General features: G+C 42.8%; 1 protein-coding gene across 1 annotated transcript in view; it reads right to left on the bottom strand.

Annotated features, from left to right (window-relative positions):
• CELA1 (chymotrypsin like elastase family member 1) overlaps positions 1-14,975 on the bottom strand; it is a 23,799-nt gene extending 8,824 nt beyond the window's left edge. Inside the window, exons 1-7 of the mRNA XM_015587951.1 lie at positions 14,936-14,975; positions 14,192-14,274; positions 12,935-13,035; positions 11,911-12,036; positions 11,007-11,143; positions 9,609-9,754; positions 3,701-3,850 (exon numbers count right to left, since the gene is read on the bottom strand). Of these exons, the coding sequence (XP_015443437.1) occupies positions 3,701-3,850; positions 9,609-9,754; positions 11,007-11,143; positions 11,911-12,036; positions 12,935-13,035; positions 14,192-14,274; positions 14,936-14,975 (783 nt within the window). The remainder of the gene's footprint in view (positions 1-3,700; positions 3,851-9,608; positions 9,755-11,006; positions 11,144-11,910; positions 12,037-12,934; positions 13,036-14,191; positions 14,275-14,935) is intronic.
• Positions 14,976-19,335: the final 4,360 nt, after the last annotated feature.

Below are 19,335 nucleotides of genomic sequence, written 5' to 3'. Positions count from 1 at the left end.
AACTTCTTCTGCACCTGCTTGGCGAAGAGGCCGGCAGCGCCGCCCGCCTTGCCCTCAGCCATCCTGCCTGCTCCCCGGGGGTGGCCTGCCCGGGCCGGGAGCCCTGTGGTTTTCTGGAGGCCCCCAAGGAGGAAGTGCGGCTTCCCGTCATGCCTCGCATCCGGCCCTGGTGGGCGGGCCCCCTACTTCCCCCCAGGGCTGTTAGCTCTGCGAGCGAGACCCGGGGAGCCAACCCAGCGGCCGCCTAGGGACCACGCCAACCCAGCGGCCGCCTAGGGACCACGCCAAGGCTGCCCTCAGACAATCCTGAGGCGCCCCCGCCAAAACCCAGGGTAGCGAGCCTGGGCCCATATAGCGGCCACCCCGGCACCTGCCGCAAGGTCCACTTGGAGGCCCACAGGAGCCCAGCCAGCATTGACCCCTGGGGCCCTCCCCATGGCCCAACACCGTCCAGCTAGAGGGTGCGGTCCAGGGCAGCGGGTGAGGGGCTAAGTGGGGAGCTCAGGGGAGGTGCTGGTCTTGCCCTCAGGCGGTGCTCATTCAAGACCAGCTTCAGAGTTCTCCAGCCCTAAGGTTTAGGAATACCAGCGCCACTGAACAGAGTTTTTAAAAGAGGGCCAAGACTCATTTGTTCTCTAAAGCCAATTAGCTAATTGATCAGTGCTGGAAAATAATACACAATTGGGTAGAAAATATTGTGATTTCCATTCAGCAAGAGTATTTATTGTCTGGGAAAATGCGTTTCACTTATACAGATATGTATACTGCCAAGTAAAACGTACTCCTTCAGGTTGTAGTTTTTAAAGATGGAAAGCCTCTATCAGAGAGGTTAGATGTAAGCCTAGAACTAGTAGGGACAGAGTGCAGAAATGGGACAGGACTCCAGACCTGATTTTCAAAGGGAGGAACAGCTGAGGTAGAGCTAGGAATGGAAGTCCTTAGGAAAGAAGAAGATCCTGGAAAAAATACCGAGGAAGAGTCTAGAGCCTGTGCTGGGGATGGGGAACACATTTTTCTAGCTAGATAAACTAGTACAGTGTACTAGAAGGAGGCAGAATGTGAAGACAGACACACTGTGAAAGTTGGGGTGAGACTGCTGAGATTACAACTGTTGCTTCTTTAGGTAGAAGGTCTCCAGATGGAAGTTAACTGCCTGGCCCGTCTGAGGAGATAGCTGGAAATTAGGACACTAGGTTTGGAGGAACCATTTACTCAAGGATTTTACAGTAAGAGTAGGGAAGAGGGTCAAAATACACTTCTAAGGAGTGGGGAGAGAGGCTGGAGACCTGAGACAAATTTAGAGACCCTTGTCTGCTCTTGTTTTCCAAGTCATTGCCCCAGATAGATGTTCTGCACTTAGGGTTAACTGTGTGACAGGCATTACTGAATGTTGTGAAGCTAAGGATGAATTAATAAATGTGATTCCTGACCTCAGATGTTTAATGTCTGGAAGTGGAGAAAGGTTGGTAATCAGATGATTATAATGTTATATATGTTATTAATTTACAGAGAGTGATATAACATTTTCAGGTAATAGGTCAATAGGGTTTATCCTGAATGTTAGCTGTGGGAATGGTCTAGAAGGGGCAGAGTGAAGAAAATGGAAAGACTTAATGTTGGGGAGAATTAGAGAGAAGCTCTGAGAATGGTGGTACTGTGGGGACAACTGAGAGATGGTGATAACAGGTGTGTCACTACCAGGAGGCCAATACCTATGTCACTCTCAGGAATCCACAGCATCCTCAGCAATGCAGCCTCCTAAGAAACTCTTTTCAGTGCCAATCTCTTGGGAACTGACATTGGTGGTCACTAAATCATGTAGTGTTAGAGCAGGAACAATCTTTAGAAGTTAACTAGATAGGGAAACTGAGTCACAGAAGAGGCTAGTGACTTGTCCAAGGTTACTCATTCCTTAGTTGTGGAACTGAGATTAGGAATACAGGCATCTTGACTCCAGCCAGTTTCTTATAGTCTATACACTGTTCTAGAGGCCTCTGCTGACTTAGCCTACAAATTCCAGGACTAGTCTTAGCTGATTTCTCTTATGTTAACTACCCTTGTCCCTCATGTCTGGTCCTCAGTGATTGCTGTGGAAAGCTGCTTCTCATCTTCTTAGCCTTCTCCTCTCAGTTCCCTCTTTATCGCAGTCCGCTCTAACACATTGAGTCTTACCCAGGGCAAATTATCAGCTTCCCAGTTCTCTGTGGTTTATAAGACTCCGGATCTGGTTGCCTATTTTAGTTCCAGTCTTGAAGCGCTGGCTCTTACTTAGTTTGAAGCCCCTTATTGTTATGTCTTCTCCCTTTTTGTTCTGCCTCTTTCCAGTTATCCTTTCTTTTCTTTGTTCGGTGTCTTTTTTCTCCTTATTTCTATTCCTTCCTTCCTAGTCTCCTTTCTAATTTTTCACTTTCTTTGTCTGCTGGCATCTGACCTACCACCTAATCCTATACTCCTATCTCTAGTGTATTGTCGTATGAAGTTACCATCACTCAGACCTTGGAGTGAGCACCTGTTATAGGCACTAAAAGTGAAAACAAAAGAAGGGGGCACCCACAATATACCTGGGAGAGTCAGGTCACATTTAGTCACTCAAGAATATTTAAAAGCTTTCTGTGCCTTTGAATATAGTAAATATGCATAGGAAGAAGGACAGATGATCAGATTAATGGATAGGTTAATCCTAAAATAATTCAAAAAGAATAATGTAAAACTACTCCCACTTGGCTTAGTTTGTGAACTGGTAGAGGTGGCAGCAAATGGAAGAACTAGCCCTAGAGGGCTCAATTACAAATAAAAAGACACAGGATGGTAATGTATATGCAGTTTTATTTGCCTTTCTGTGTCTGGCTCAATAGTCTCCTAGAATATTTTTTCTTGATGGCCTCAAGTCCTACTCTGGATTGAAGAATCGCCTTGGGATGTCCGTTGTGCTCAGGAAAATGCTCAGTTTTTGGCAATGACCTGAAGGAAAAGCCAGTTATATCCACAGTCAGTTACTTCTGCCCATCTCATTTCTTTTTTTCCCCAGGGCTTCTAGTTGAGTGTGGCCCTGTACTGGGTTTATGGGAAGTCAAGAGGGTTGGTGGGGCAGAAAGTAAGTCTCTGCTCTGTCAGGACAATTCAACGTTATAAGGCATACACCCAGGACTTAGTGGCAAGGACAGACTCTGAAAGGGTTGTGAATCAATGTTTATGCCACAAGAATCCAGAATATAATTGTGAGTCTCTCCTGCTAGGTCAGTATAGGTAGAGACTCACCTAACCCTCGAGTATGTTTAAAGACGGAAAACCTCTTTCCAAAAGGTAGAGGAATTCCCATAATGCCCTTAGAAAGATCTCAACAGGGAAAATGTTAATGCCTCTCCCGTTGTCCAGGAGCATGCAGGCCTTATGAAGATGTTTTTCCCTTGGCTTCGACTTAGGATAGCACTGATATATGCCTGGTTCAGATCTTGTTACTGCCATCTTACCCTAAGCAGTAAACAATATAGTAAAGTCTGCTTTATGGGTATGTGAAAGAGTACTCGGGATGGCGGCATTATTGAGGGAAAGTGCACTATGGAGGGAAGAGAAAAGAGTAAAATATAAATGTAGCGAGGAAGGTGATGGCTTGTCCTGCCCAACTTTTGCTCCCCAACCCAGCCAGTGTGTGTGGGTCTCCAGGTGACCCTGCGTCAACTCATCATTTGAGAGAACTCACATTGTTTATCCAGGAGATGTAAGCAGATACCCTGGTGAAGACTGTGGGCTTCTTGGAGACATTACATCCCTGGCTGGAAACGAAGCTGGTCACTCCATGGACAGCATACTTGCCATCCACCAAGCAGTGGAGGGGGCCTCCAGAATCACCCTGCAGAGAGGAAAACGAGACTCTTAAAATTCTAGATATTTTGATCTTTGGGCCTTTGCTTTTGCTTGCACCCTGCCCACCCCCATCTCTGTAAAATCCTGTACAGTTTTGAAGTTCCAATTCAAATCACCACTTTCTTCATATTCCCACAATCATGATGAATCTTTTTTCTTTCTGAACAACCATAATTTATTTCTACCCTCCCCCTCCCCACACACACTTATCTATGAGCTTGAGATAGGAACTATGTCTTGCTGATATTTTTCCTTTCCATGATGCTAGCATAGAACTTTGAACATCTTAAGCTAAATAGCTTTTATTGACTTAAATTGAACCTGGGGTGGGAGAAGTAGGGTGTTCTAATGACTTCTTTATCCCTAGCATTTAGACCAACAGGTCTAATTAGACAATGTTTAGACACAGGTAGGTAGTCAACACATGTTAAACTAAACTGGGGTGAAGAGGAGTAGTGGTTACATGATCAGGCTTAGAATCAAAAGAACCTGGGTTAATAGAATATGATCTTGATACTCTTCTTCCTACCCAGTTCCAAGAATGCCAGTTCTGTGTAATTCCAGACATAAATTTGGAAGATATTTCTCTGGAGACTCTGACCAGCACAAGAGTGAAGACCTAAAGATACTGACATTGGAAGTTCTCCAGTGAAAAAGCCTAGCCACATCATCTGACAAAGCGGTACACTATAGATGAATCCCACCTAAGACTTAGAGCTACCTATCAGCTTTTTACTGCCCCACTCTGAAATTAGAGCAGATGGTCAAGGATTACAAACATTTGAAGAAAGCCTCTAATATAAAAATAAAGATCAAAACAGACAAATAAATAACGACAAAAAATGAAGGCAACCAAGATTATTCAGGGAGAAGAACCAAGCAATAAAGCTATGATTAATATTGCATCCATGATATAAGAACAGCATGCTATTAAACAACAGTCAGAAAACAAAAGGAGCCTTTGGAAATTGTAAATATAATAGTAGAAATGAAAGACTGGAAAGGCTGGAAGATAAAGTAGAACAAACAAAATATAGAGAAAATAATAAAACGAGAGGACCAATTTAGTAGGTAAATATGTGAATAGCAAATTCTAGACGGATAAATAAAAATGGAGGGGAGGAAATCATCAACAAATAAACATTTTCAGAAACAAAACTCTGGAGTTTCCACAATGAAAAAAACCTAGTAAATGTCCCTAATGATGAAAGCAAATAGACCCATACCAAGACACTGAACACTAGGAACAAGAGAAGATAAAATAGGTCACTTAAAAATTAGTGGAGAGTGTGGGTTGAATTAGCAATAAGTTGAGTATATATTACACAAATAAAAAAGACAATTATTATTTTCAGGGAAAACAAAGTTATGCAGGAAATAAAAAGTAATCCTAGAATACATAGTTTGGTTATGAATAGTCTTTTACATAGTTATGATAAACAGTAAATGTTAATCTAATCAAAAATTATTTTGGGAGGTTGAGGTGTTGATAGGAAAAGTTCATGCTTAGGGGGCAAGTGTATATCTGTAAAAGGAAGAGCGATGCGTATCTCTCATGATGCCTGAACTGAAAAATTAAGTAGCGATTTAACTATATATTTTTAGAGAGGTATAGACGTAGCCACCAAAAAAATAAGCTGAAAAAAGTTGAAAGTGGTCCCTTCTGGGGAGTGGGAACTCAAGAGATAGAAGGAAGATAATGACTATTCTTTTCCGTTATTAAGCCACATAGTTTTATTTGTTACTTTACACACTTTAATGCATATAGCTTCAATAAAAACTCAAAAAAACCCCAAAAAACAAAAAACAGGGAAAAAGACCAAAAGTTCAAACTGGGGATAATTCTTTAAAAAAGGAACTAGCTGTACTCTAGTCAACTACTGTTTAGGAAAAGAAGATGTTTTCTTTAGATTATTATACTCAAAACAAATAAAACAACCTAAATCTCTTCCACTCAAATTCTAACAGGGGTTTAAGAGTATTTCTGGGCTAGAGGACAGGAAGGTAATTGAATTGTTTGTAATACTTTTCTCTTATGCTAATTGACCTGAAAAGAAGCAAAGGCTCTGGAGAGCTGAAGGGAGTGGCTGAGGATTTTAGGGCAGAAGGAAAAGCTGGAAAAGGACTCAATGGGAGTAGGTGGATTGAGGTCAGAGTAGCTCAGTGAATCCACTCTGAGGCAAAGGGTTGGGAAGCCAAAAGACTGAAAATCCACAAGGCACTATGTGGTAAACTCCAGTGGGAAGGGACTCGAAGACACAATTGTCTCAGAGAACTGTCAATGTGGAGTGCCAGCCAGAAGAAAAGTATTCCAGTTTTTCAGAATTCAAGACCCTGAGAGACTGAGCAGAGGAAAGTGAATTAACTCTAAATGGTTAAATCTTAAGTAGTTATAGGTGAAACTGGCTGGTGAAAACCTGGAAGAAGTTGCCTTATGCATTAGTCTCTCTCTCTCTCTTTTTTTTTTTTTTTGCCCCTACTTGCATGTAGGATTCCTAGGATACAGGACTCTTTATGTTTTAACACTGGGAAAGTCTTGAGAAAACTAAGATGAGTTGGTCCTTACTTCCTTAGTTCTAAATGCTCACACATACAAAATCTTTTGATTCTATTATTTCAGCTAGCTTACCAGCCTCCTGCGGGCTTCTCTTCTTCTTCCAGGAATCTTGGACCTTGCCTTTAATGGGCAATCCTATCATTTTGCCCCAGCAATGCAGGAAACCCAGTCCTGGATTAATCCATTCCCTACAACTGGGTCTTTGAGTAAAATGGAATGAATCATATACCCGCATGTTTATTGCGTGGTCTTTCAGTAACATATCAGTAATCTCAGCCTATCAGTAACATTTTGGAGACCAATCCTTCTCCCATTCACTTTAGTTAATCCAGACCCTTATGATCCTTGCCTCTTCGTTTTCAGCATCCAATCTGACTCCTAGTTCTTGAGTAAATAGAAACAATAATGCAGAACACCTGCCAACTTCCAGCTACCCAGCATGCACCCTCTTTCATGTTCATGCACATTTTGGTGTCCCTCTTCCTGCTCAAAGCCAGCTCCACCTGTGCTTTTGATTCCATCTTTTCCATCTCCTCTGCGATCTTGTGCCATCTATTCATTTCCCCTCCAAACACTATAAGATTCTTTCCTCTGCCTATTTCACACTTTCAATTGTCTTAAAAGATCTACCCCGCTCCTTGACTCTTAAAGTTACCAGACTATTTTTTTATTGTTGTTTTATCCAAGATTCTTGGAAGAATATTCTACATTTCTTGCTATGTTTTCTATTACCTCTTCATTCCTTACCCTTTGTCAAGATTCTGCCCTTATCATTCCACTGAAACTGTTCTTGCCATAGTTCCCAGTGACTCACCCACTGACAAAGTAGTCTCTTTTAGTTATCTACTTCATCTACTATTGGCCCCTGGCAGCTCTGTTTACTATGTGGTGACCTATCAGTATTTTCTGAGATTTTGTAAAACCCTGTTACTACAGTTTTCTCTTGCCTCGAATCCCTCTTAGATCTTTATGGATTCTTTGTTCTCCATCTATCCCTGAAGCACTCAAGTATTTATGTTATTATAGTTCTTTTTCCAACTCATTGTTTTTTCCTCTTTCTACCAGTTTTCCCTTGTAGGGAGGTCTCATTTCCTATAAAAAGAGTATCTCTAGCCCAGGTCTCTCCCCCAAATTCTACTTTCTTTATACCTAATTTCTTACCCATTTAACTATACCTGAGTGTCCCACAGGAATCTCAGACGCAACTTATCCAGAACCAAACTCATCACCTTTCCTCTCAAATACTATAAATCTTGTCTCATTTGAGGGAGCAAACCCCTCTTCTAAATCACTTAAACAGGATGCCTGGAATTTATTTCATAGTCCCCTTCTTCCTTCCTCTCCACTGCCCTAACTCAGGCCCTCAAATTTCTTGCCTGGATAATTACAATAGTCTCCTAAGCAATCTTCTTGCCAATCTTGCCTTCTTGAAAAACATGTTTACCCTTCATCAGAGAGCCCTTCTAAACAGCAAATATGATCATGCCATTCTCCAGTTTAAAACCCTTCAATGGTTTCCCAGGGTCTATGTGGTAAAGTTCACGTCAGCAAGCATGGCATTTGAGGCCCTACGTCATGTGGCTCCTACTTGCCCCAGTGTCATCTCCTGACATTCTCTAGTATGGTGACAGTTTATGTTCTAGCCCAAGGGGTCAACAAACTATTTCCGTAAAGGGTCAAATAATAACTACCTGATGCTTTGCAGTCATATAGTCTCTGTTGCAGCTACACTCTGTGAAAGTAGCCATAAACAATATTTAATGAACAACTATGGCTGTGTTCCAAGAAAATGTTTTTTTAATGCACATTAAAATTTTACATTTGTGTACGGCCATGCTACCCTGAACAAGGTGCCATCTGATCTCGGAAGCTAAGCTGGGTCGGGCCTGGTTAGTACTTGGATGGGAGACCACCTGGGAAGACCAGGTGCTGCAGGTGAAAAAAATAAAAAAATTAGGGGGTTGTAAGCTGACAAAGTCCTCGCAATCTGTGAGGTCAACCAAGGTTTGCCTCACAGATTGCCTCACCTTTTGCCTCGCCTAAAAAAATAATAATAATAAAATAATAAAATAATTTAATGAGTATTACACTAAAAAAAATTTATATTTGTCACATCATGACATATTATTCTTTTATTTTTCCTCAAACATTTAAAAATGTAAAAACCATTCTTAGCTTACAGGCCAAATAAAAACAGGCAGCTGGCTGGATTCAAAGGCTTGTGGGCTCTGATCTCTGTTCCAGTTAGCTAGCTGTAGGGAACACCCTGTAATTCTCTCCGCGTCCCACCTAGGTTTTTGGCCCATGCCTTTCTTTATGCTGTTCTCTCTCTCTGAATATGGTTTCCCCTTTCTCCTGTTTAACCTTCAGGACTCACTACAAACTTCACTTTCTCTGGGAAAGCAAGTCTTTTCTGACCCAAACAGGTAGAGGTAAGTGCCTATTTTTTGGACTTCCATATCACCCTATGCATATCTTTATTATAACACTTAACTACATTGTATTACAATGTTCTATCATATCTCTGTTCTCCCCATTTCTCTAGACACTGTTTTACTCACACTTATATCCCTAACATTTAGCACAGTGCTTGACAGTAGATAATTAAGAACATTTATTAAACTATGCATCAAGAAATCTGTAAGATGGTATATTGCTGATTGATCCTGTATAAACAGAACATTCTGTTTATTATATGTAAGCTATTATAAAACTGTTTTATGTACTTTTCCCCTACTGTATTCACCTGTATGTGCTGCTGTAAATACTACTGGGGTAAAAGGATGGTGGCGGAGGAGCTACAAAAAATTTGGATTGGTGGGATGGGAGCTACCTTATACAAAATTACAACCACCACTTTAGGCCCAGCTCCACTGATCCATAAATATCTAGGTCGTGAACAAATTCTAAAGAATACACACATATAACAACATACAAATGTTGGGCCGCATACAAGCTTTTGAGGTGAGGGCTTTAGGCAAGATGAATTTTAAGGTTCCAATCAACTTTGAGATCCCGTGAGAATAGAGTTACTAGCACAGAATCATTCTCATTCAGACACCAGAGTAGAAAATTGAGTCTATACATGGGGCTGTGTGGAATAGTTGGTGAGGAAAAGGTGGGGGGTGGTAGACAGAGAGGGGAGGAACCTGGAGTGGGACTTTTGACACTTCCTACATGTGTTCACCTGGCATCCAGAGCGAACTCCATCTCCTCCAGCGCACACCATGGTGTTCTTCACAGTGGAGCCCCAGTAAGAGGTGCTGGAGCAGATGGCATAGCTCACAGAGGGCAGGTAAGCCTGCTGCAGGGTCTGGGCCAGCTGCCCATTGGCTGAATAGGACACACAGCATTAGAGATCAGGCCTAGATGCTCGCCAGGGGGAAAACCTTCACACCCTCCCAAACCTTCTCGAGCTCTGGTGAAAGCTGAACTCAAGGCAAGCTTCTTCTCTCTACCCATTGCATGTCATAGATACACATCTTTTCTTTCTTTATATGGAATCTATAGGCCCCTTCTTTTAGGGAGTCACCCTTGATTACCATTCCCAGGCTCCAAACCACTAATTCTACTCTTGCTTTTTTTTTCTTCTTTAAACTCATGGATAACTTAAGTAACTAGAATGGTCTTATTTGTTGATAACTTATCTGTCTGTCTTGCTTCCTCCTTACACTTTAAAACTCCATGAAGCAGAACTGGGACTGTGCACAGTCGTTTCCATTTCTTAAGAGCTTGATCCAGGTTTTCTTTACCTGGCTCTTTGACTTTTCAAAGCCTTTGCACGTGCATTATTTCCTTGGATCCTTACAACAACCCTGTCATGTTATAGATCAGGAAATCGAACCACAATGACATGAAGTGAACTGAGAGCAGAGCTGGATTAGAAGTACGTCTCTCAGCTCCAGGTTTTCCCAATAGACTGGCTGCTCAGAGCAAGGCCTTGCCTCTCCTCCAGAGCTCAAATACTGCCTGGTGGCTGACATACTTCCACATCAGGCCTAACATCTCCATCCTTCTTAACTATCTCTGCTCATAGCCTCTCCCACCTTTCTATGTTATCTGAAGGACATTCCCTACCAGAAATCTTCCTATGATGAGCAGAAGAGAGCTGAGGCCTCCTCTGCCTTGACTTCTCTGGACCTACAGCTACCCCTGGTTCATTCATTCCAACCCACAGCCCAGTGACTGTCCATGGAGATAGTACAATGGTATAATGACCACCAAGTGGGAATCAGAATACCTAGTTTCTGGTTTCAGCTAAGTCGTTACTACTTAGTCATGTGATCTTGTATAAGGTCTTTAATTTCTTTGGGTCTCAGTTTCCTCAGTATAAAATGAGAGGCTGGTATATAATACTCTCTGAGGTAAGTTTTCTGTTTTATTTTTTTTTGTTTTTGGTTATAAGAGTCTATGAATCTCTGACTTGATTCCATAGCCTGTTCTTAGCTTGATTTCTTGTCTGTTATTTTATCTCTAGTTCCTTTGGTTTCTGGTCTCTGTACACCTAGGACCATAGAAAAATGTGCCCCAGACACTCAGCTAATCAAGGTCCATGTGGTGGAGGGTGCCTATGTAGGTGACTTACTTCTGGTCCTGCCCCAGCCTGTGATGTAGCAAGGACTGTTGTTAGCCAGGATGGTTCCCTCCTTTGGCAGAACACCCAGCGCGACATAGCTGTTGAGGGTAACACTCTGGGCCAGGCGCAGCAGCGCGATGTCATAGCTGCAGGAGGTAAGGAGACTGCTCACTTGCGGGATAAGGCCCTTCTTCAGGTCAGCATATAGGCAGGCCCTCACTGAGTCTTTGTATCCCCATAGAATTGGAAACCAATGATTTTGAAGAAGGAAGGGGCTGATTTCTAAGTCTTAAACTTGAAACATCATAGATCTGGATTTAGGACATTATATATTTAACAGCACCTGCTGGTGAGGTCTTGGTGTTGTAGTCTATCTCTGATTCCTGCAACCCAGGGGAGTGGAGCTTACATCTTTCAGTTAGGAGTGAGGAATCAAGAAGGAGCAGAGTGGTGTGATCATGGTAGCAGAGAAGAGTTCTCAGAAAAGAAAGATATAAAATTCTGAGAGCTCTGTAGAAATATCCCAATGACTTGAAACCATCCCAACCCCCACATTCTATAGAACTGACCACCATTTTAACTACTTCCTTTCCAAAAGTGTCCAGCTCAGGCTTGCAGGATTTTTCTCATGAAAGATTCATTTTAAGAAATTTACTTTTGCTGATGGAGTCTATTCCATAAAATAAATAATAAATAACAATACAAAAAGAAACATGAAACTCTGCAGAAGAGGAGCTTCAGGTGATCCAATCATGCAAACCAACCTAGATCAAATAAATACCAAAAACCTTCAAAAATTCTCAAGCTCTCCAAAATCTAAATTCTCAAAGTCCTACTGGATAAATGTGAAGGAAGCCAAGACCCTGTTGCTAGTTAGTTAGTTCTCCACTTCCCAGTGCAGCCTTGCCCTTACCCGGCAGCCACGTTGTTGCTGTTCCAGGATGGGTGCACCACAATTTTCTGCACCTTCACATACTGCTCGGTGCCATCGTTCTGGCTCAGGTTGTGGTCTCCAACCACCACACGGAAAGTCAGTTTGCTGGAATGAGAGAAGGAAACCCTGAGTGATCCGGAGGGCTCAAACCTTCTCTTTCCCCTTAGAGAAAAGTTGGGAAGCCATCTTATATCATATCTTTAGGACAGACACCCATCGTATCTAGCCCAAGCGGAGGTAGGATGAAAGACCCTGGATGATGAGGAAGTAACAAGCTCTCTCATTTCCTAATTCATTAACTTGTAGGAGTGACAAAACTACCATCAACTTCATTTTACCAATTTATTAAGCTAAATATAATAGGCTGAATATCTCATAACCTGGGAGAGGTGTGGTGAGCATAAATGAAATAATGGCTCTCAGCCCACAGAAGGAATTTGAGGGAAATACAAATTTCTAGACCAGTAGTTCTTAAAGCATGGTCCCTGGACCAGCAGCATCAGTATAATCGGGAAATTTGTTAGAAATGCAGATTATCAGGCCTCATCCTGAACCTACCAAATCAGAAACTGCTGGTTGGGACCCAGCAATCTGTGCCTTCTAGGTGATTCTGATACATGCTCGAATGAAAATTATTGATCAAGACAAATGTGAAAAAATTTACTAGCATTGACTGAGCACTTAAATATTTACCTACTTAACCCTCACAATAACTCTACAAAGTAGGTATTATTACTCCACTCTACAGATAAGAGAGTGAGGACTTAGAGAAATTAAGTAAGTTGTCTAAGGTCACATAGCTAGAAGAAGGTGGAATGGGATTTGAACCTGAGCTTTCCTGATGCCAAAATTTGTACTTTTTATTATATTCTATTACATTCTCACAAGGCCCCCAAATATCCTCTTAAAGTCTTGCAGTGAGTGGTTAAAGATACATATTCCTTTAGAAGAACCGGACTTTTCCCCTTCTAGGGGCTCAGAAAAGCTGGTCTGTTTTTCTCACCTGTCCACGCAGTGAGCAGCTGTCATCACCCAGTTCTTTTTGACGAGGGTCCCTCCACAGGTGTGATACCAGTTATTATTGGACAGGTACTGAAGGGAAATCTAGATGAGGGAAGAAAGGAGGGAAAGGTGGTGTGTCTTAAAAGGCTCTGCCCCAAACTACATGTCGCTCCCTTAAATCCCTGCCATCTCCCAGAGCATTCTCCAACTTTCTGGGCTAGAAGTGGCAAATAGGTTTGATTTGACCTATTAATTGCTATTGATTGGTTGGTGGTGGCTACCTGGAATGGTGATGAGAAGGGGTGTGTAGATGCCTCTGGGATCAGCAAGGAAGAGTGTTTGCCTGTTTGGTGATGTTTGCTGTGTATATGGATGGGGGTCAGTGGGTAAAGGCATATACACAGAGTATATCTGGTGTCCTCCTACTCTAGGCTGCTTCAAAGGGCTGAAAACCCAGGTTCTTCTACCTTGTTTCCTCTTGAGAAGGAAATGTAGCTATGGAATTGCTTTATCACCCAAGCCCCACAAGCTTAGGTCTCAGAGCTTCTCCTCCAATGTTTTCAAGATATACCCCATCTCCTCGCTTCAGGGAGTATTTAGAAATACCATTAGAATGGTCATTTTTACCATTTCATGTCTTCTTCAGTACCTCACATTACACAATAGCTCTACTCCTGAAAACTGGGGCTTAAACTTTTATAAATTGAATTTAATTCTAATTGCAGTGATTCTTCTCCAAAGTGTGCTACTCATCAGTTAATTTGCCCCTTTTACACATTTAAAATCACTTAAATCAGAGCCTAGCTGTCCTGTTATGAAAGTGGAAACTCTTTAAATAGCCAAAAAAAGCAACATGCTCTACTTAGGGGTAGAAGTGCGCTTAAATGCACGATACACACTGTGTGGAATTGTGTGTGTATGTGTGTGTGTATGTGTGCCCATGAAGGTATGTAGAATCTGAGGTGTGGGTCTGGCACACAGTCTGTTAGTGTGGCACAAGTGGGAGTGTAACTGTGGTATATGTCTGGGTGTGCGCCTGGGAGAGTGAGTGTAGTTAGTGTTTAAATTCCCTCTTCCAAGCCTTTTGCATCTAGAAAAACCACCTAAGCCTGGTCCTATTCATCTTTAAAATCTAGATTTTGGGCATTTGGAGAGCTTCTTGTTGATAAGGACATATGCAAACACATGTAATACTATACATCAGCACCCAGGCAACCTTTATTTTATTGGAAGTCTGGAGCTGTGAAGAAACACCCACCTGAGAGGGCCAGGAATTCTTCTTGGCCTCAGTCCCTCCAACTACCCGGGCATTGGTTTCTGGAAAGTCCTCGGTGCTGTGTCCTTTGTGGGGCAGAAGAAAAGTGAGTGATGACTAAGCATGGGGTCAGCTTAGGGTGGGGGTGGGGAGAAGCAGTCGTGCTTTGTCTGCAAATTCACAGTTCCTCCCTAATTAACGAGGGGCCCAGCTGTGAGTTCTCTGAGCCCCTTTTGAAAGCAGGAAAGTCTGAGTGCCTTCTGCTTTCCCTAGGTGTCCTCAGAACTCACATGCTATGAAGGACCTATCTCAAATCAGCAGGCTAAGTAAGTAAGGCCTCAGAGGATTCTTGTGGTCTCAGCCTTGTTCAGGTTCACCCTTTGGTCTCCGAGGATGCCCCTCCTCCCCGACCGCACACACACACACACACACTGCTTTGGTAGGATTCTTCAGGAGGCAAGGATGACAATGCACAGCCGGGCACCTGCTGAGGACATCTTCCTATTAATGGGGGTGTTAGGAAAGCCCAGGCTCCTGGAAGAGGCTTTTCTCTGCTTCATGAGGAACTTGCATGGAAAGAGGCCCTGAGCTTTCCTCTCATTTGTCCCAGGAGAGTAAAATTTTTGCTAGACTCACAGAATGTCCCACCTACACTGGGGTAGAGCACAGGCCTAGACTTAGGGATAGTTTTCTGACCCTCCTGCTCAAACGCCCCTCCCTAGAACTCAGGCCACATGACCTACTTACCATAAAGGACCAGGGTGGCTAAGACGAGGAAGCGCAGCATGTTCCCAGCGGAGTAGACCATCGCCCCCTTACCATGAAGCGAGCCCTCTTTATGCTCCTCTTATCAGCAGCTTTGCTGACCTTCTTCCTGCCAGCTGGCAGGGCTGCCGGTGGAAGGCAGGGAAAATTGCAGGTGACATGGAAATACAAATAAAAAGATTTCTTTTCAAGTAAATTAATTTATCCATTGTTCAAAGACAGGACAAGGTCAGGGTTGAATTAATCATCTGCTTTAGTTGAAAATCATCCGACAAACTCTTTTTCAGAAATAAGACAGAGAATCAGGACTGGCTTTTTCCTCAAGGTGCTTCCCTCATAGTCTGTCATTGCCTTACTGTCCTCAGTGGCACTACAAGCACAGACCTATCCTGTGCACTAGGAGGTGGGGGCAAAAGGGAGTGAAGAGGGAAGAGTGGTTAGCCAGAAGAAATGGCAACATCTCCCTGTGCAAAGAGGGAGATGGGACATGACCTCAGGATGCAGGCTTAGGTATAAATGCAGGGAGGCAAAAGCAAAGTAGGTGCAGTGGAGAGAATTCTGGTAGAAGAGGGTACTAGGAAACAGGTTTGGGGAGACTCAATTGGAAAGCCAAAAAGAGAGCTCTCAGAGGAGAATGTGAGGTGGGTTAGAAGAGGGAGCCCTCAAGATAGGGAGATAGTCTGAGGGCTATGAGGGTAGACAGGGCAGGAGAAGCAGGAGGTGAGGAGCCAGCATGTCCCGCAGGAGATGAAGGGCTCTGCCCATTAAAGTCAGTAGAGGAGGAAGGAGGGAGGCGCAGTGTGCCTTGAGGTAGACAGATGACTTTGGGTTGAGAGGCCCCAGAGCAGAGGACTATGGGTGGATGGTGATTTAGCAGAGGGAAGCCAGGAAGCCTAGAAGGAGGCAGGAAAGTCACCTGGTCCACCTAGGGGCTTTTGTTTGCTAAACAATCCAGAATTCAAGTTTCATGCCTGCAGGTGCAGGATAGGCCTGGAAAAAGCTGTTGGGAGGAGTTCTATACAAATGGTCATCTCTTTGAGGTTCTCGAACTACTTACTCATGGAAGTTGCACTATGATGCTTGGGTAACCTGGAGGGCTCCCTATCCAGTCCAACCCCTAGCATTCTAACACAAAGCAGATCTTGGGGAGGACAGCTGAACTTCGCTGGGGAACCAGGGCCTCTTTTATCATTCTTTTTCCATCTCCCTGTCTCCTATGGAGAGTAAGGAAACAGCTCTAGCCTCAAGACAAGTTGCTTAAGAAGAGGCTTTCAGGTCTCTTAAAGGTTATCGCTCAACATCACATGCTCCAAAGTTAACCTTTAAGGGCAGGGCCAGTATCACATCCATCTCTGTATCCATGGCCTAACCCAAAGAAGCCTAATCTGTATTTGCTTAAAAACCAAACTCTTTAAGACTGCACTTAAGCCCCTTGCAACCAGTGCCTAATCTACATGCCCAGCATCATCTCCCACATTGATCATACTCCTTTTTCTTTGTTCTCACTCTTAGGAGTAGACATAGACAGGAGCTTTGGCTTAACTTTGCTTTCTTTTTTTAAAATCTTTTAAAGTTTTTCAATTACAGTTGACATCAATATTATATTAGTTTCAGATATATAGCATACGGTATTTGTTTTTCTCTGTCTGACTTATTTCACTTAGCATAATACTTCTAGGTCCATCCACATTGTCACAAATGGTAAGATTTATTTTTTTATGGCTAATAGTTCATAGTACATATGTACCACCTCTTCTTTATCATTTGTCTTTTGATTGGATCATTTAATCCATTTACATTTAAAGTAATTATTTATAGGTATGTAGTTTTGCCATTTTTGTAATTCTTCTCTGTTCCCTTCCTGTTCTCTAGCTCTCTTCTCTTGTATGTCGATGACTTTCTGTAGTGTTTTGTTTGGATTCCTTTCCCTTTATTTCTTGTATATCTCTTGTAGATGTTTTTATTTGTGGTTACTATGTGCTTCATATATACCAAGCTGTGTTTATAGCAGTCTATTTTAAGTTGATGGTCATTTAAGTTTGAACACATTCTAAAATCACTACCATTTTTACTCGCTCCCTCCACGGGTATGTTTTTGTCATTATTTTTTACTTCTCTTGTGTGTTTGTGTGTATCCCTTAATTTGCTGTTGTAGTTATGCATAATCTTCCTACTTTTGCCTTTTAACCTTTGTACTAGCTTTAGTGTTGGCTAATCCACTGCTTTTATTATGTGTTTGCCTTTGTGAGAATTTTTTTCTCTGCAATATTTTCATATTTATATTTTCATTTCTTCTTTTTAAAGAAGTTCCTTTAACATTTCTTGTAATACTGGCTTGGTGGTGATGAACTCCTTCAACTTTTTCTTGTCTGGGAAGCTCTTTATTGCTCCTTTGATTCTAAATGATAGTCTTGCTGGGTAGAGTAATCGTCATTGTAGGTCCTTGCTTTTCATCACTTTGAATATTTTATGCCAATCCCTTCTGGCCTGCAAAGATTTTTTTTTTTTTTTTTAAATCAGCTGACAGTCTGACTAAAGGAGTAACTAACTGCCTTTCTCTCGCTGCTTTTAAGATTCTTTGTCTTTAACCTTTGGCACTTTAATTATGATGTGTCTTGGTGTGAGCCTCTTTGGAAGCATCTTGTTTGGGACTCTGCACTTCTTAGACTTGTATGTTTATTTCTTTTACCATGTTAGGCAAGTTTTTAGTCATTATTTCTTCAAATAGGTTTTCAATCCTTTTCTCCCTCTCTTCTCCTTCTGGTACCCATATGGGGTGAATGTTGTTACACTTGATATTGTTCTAGAGGTTCCTTAAGCTATCCTCATTAAAATTTTCTTTTCTTTTTGCTGTTCCAGTTGGGTATTTTCTGCTACCTTGTCTTCTAAATTGCTGATTTGATCTTCTGTTTCATTTAATCTGCTGTTGATTCCATCTAATGTATTCATTCCAGTTGTTGTTTTCTTTATTTTTAACTGGTTCTCATTTTGACTGGTTCTTCTTTGTTGAAGTTCTCACTGAAATCATCTACTCTTCCCCCAGGTTCACTGAACATCTTTATAACCAGTGTTTCAAACTCTGCAGCTGGTTGATTGCTTGCTTTCATTTTGTTTAGTTTCTTTTTCTGGAGTTTTGTCTTGTTCTTTCATTGGGACATATTTCTTTGTCTCTTCATTTTGGCTGCCTTCCTGTGTTTGTTTCTATGTATTAGGTAGTTCTGCTATGTCTACTAGTCTTGGCAGGGTGGCCTTATGTAGTATATGTTCTGTGGGGCCCAGTGGCACAGTCTCCCTGTTCATCTGAGCTGGGTGCTCTTAGAGTATCCCTTGTGTGGGTTGTGTGTGCTCTCCTGTTGTAGTTGAGCTTCGCTGCCGTTGGTATGTCATTGAGTGGAACTGATCCTCAGGCTAATTGGTTGTGAGAACTGACCATGACTACAGTGGACAAGCTATTGAGTAGGGGCTGACTCCATGGAGAGGGATTCACTTTAGCAGGGCTCTGGTGCCTGCTGGGTCCACTTTTTGAGTGTGGCGCTAGTTGGTTGGTGCTCTGATGTAGTCTGAAGCTGGTCACTAGGTATATTGGTTCTGGAACCTCTTGGGAGGGGATCCAGTACAGGCCTAGATCAGCCACTGCTTGTGTCCAGCCTGGGGCCACCTAGTAGGAGCTACAAAGTGATCTGCAGTTGAAAGTTGCCTGTGTTGGGCGTGGAGGCACCTGGGAGTGGTTACGCTGTGAACTGAGGCCTGTTGCCACTAGTGCTGGGCTTGGGGCCACTTTGCAAGTGTGTACAGGGAATATAGAAGCCAGCCACTGCTTGTTTGGGGGTTATGGACCTTTGAGAGATTTCAGAAAAGTCCACAGTGCAGTCCCAGGCCAGTGGCTTATGTGGATTAACTTCTGAAAGAGGTTCAGGCAGGCAAGTGAACTGGGTGGGGCCAGGTCTCAGGAAATCCCCAGGGCAGAGTGAATGGTGTCAGCTAGGTTAGTGGACACTCAGATTTAGCAATGCCCAGAACTTACAGCTGCATGTAGAGAGGGCTCAACACAGGAAAATGGTGTCTTTGGCACTTTAGTTCCAGAGAGAGCTGCCTTCTCAGCTCTCACTCTGAAGCTAGTCAATTCAGTTCTTTCCCCTATGTCTCTGGTGCTTTTTGAGCTGCTGTCCCTCCCCTAGAGCTTAGGGCAATGTAAGTGAGTGAGCGAGTCTGTGCTTGGGCCCTTTAAGAGGATGGTTGCATCTACAGCAGCCCTCCATCTCACCCGGGCTTAGTCCCTGCTGATTTTTACAGCCACCTGTTTTAGGGACTCCTCTTTATGGCACTGATGCTCCGGGCTGGGGAGCCCAGTGTGAGGCTGGGACCCCTTGCTGCTCAGAGCA

Source organism: Pteropus alecto, unplaced genomic scaffold, assembly GCF_000325575.1.
Source record: "Pteropus alecto unplaced genomic scaffold, ASM32557v1 scaffold220, whole genome shotgun sequence".
NCBI lineage: Eukaryota > Metazoa > Chordata > Mammalia > Chiroptera > Pteropodidae > Pteropus > Pteropus alecto.
This window is presented reverse-complemented; position numbering and strand designations above follow the sequence as displayed.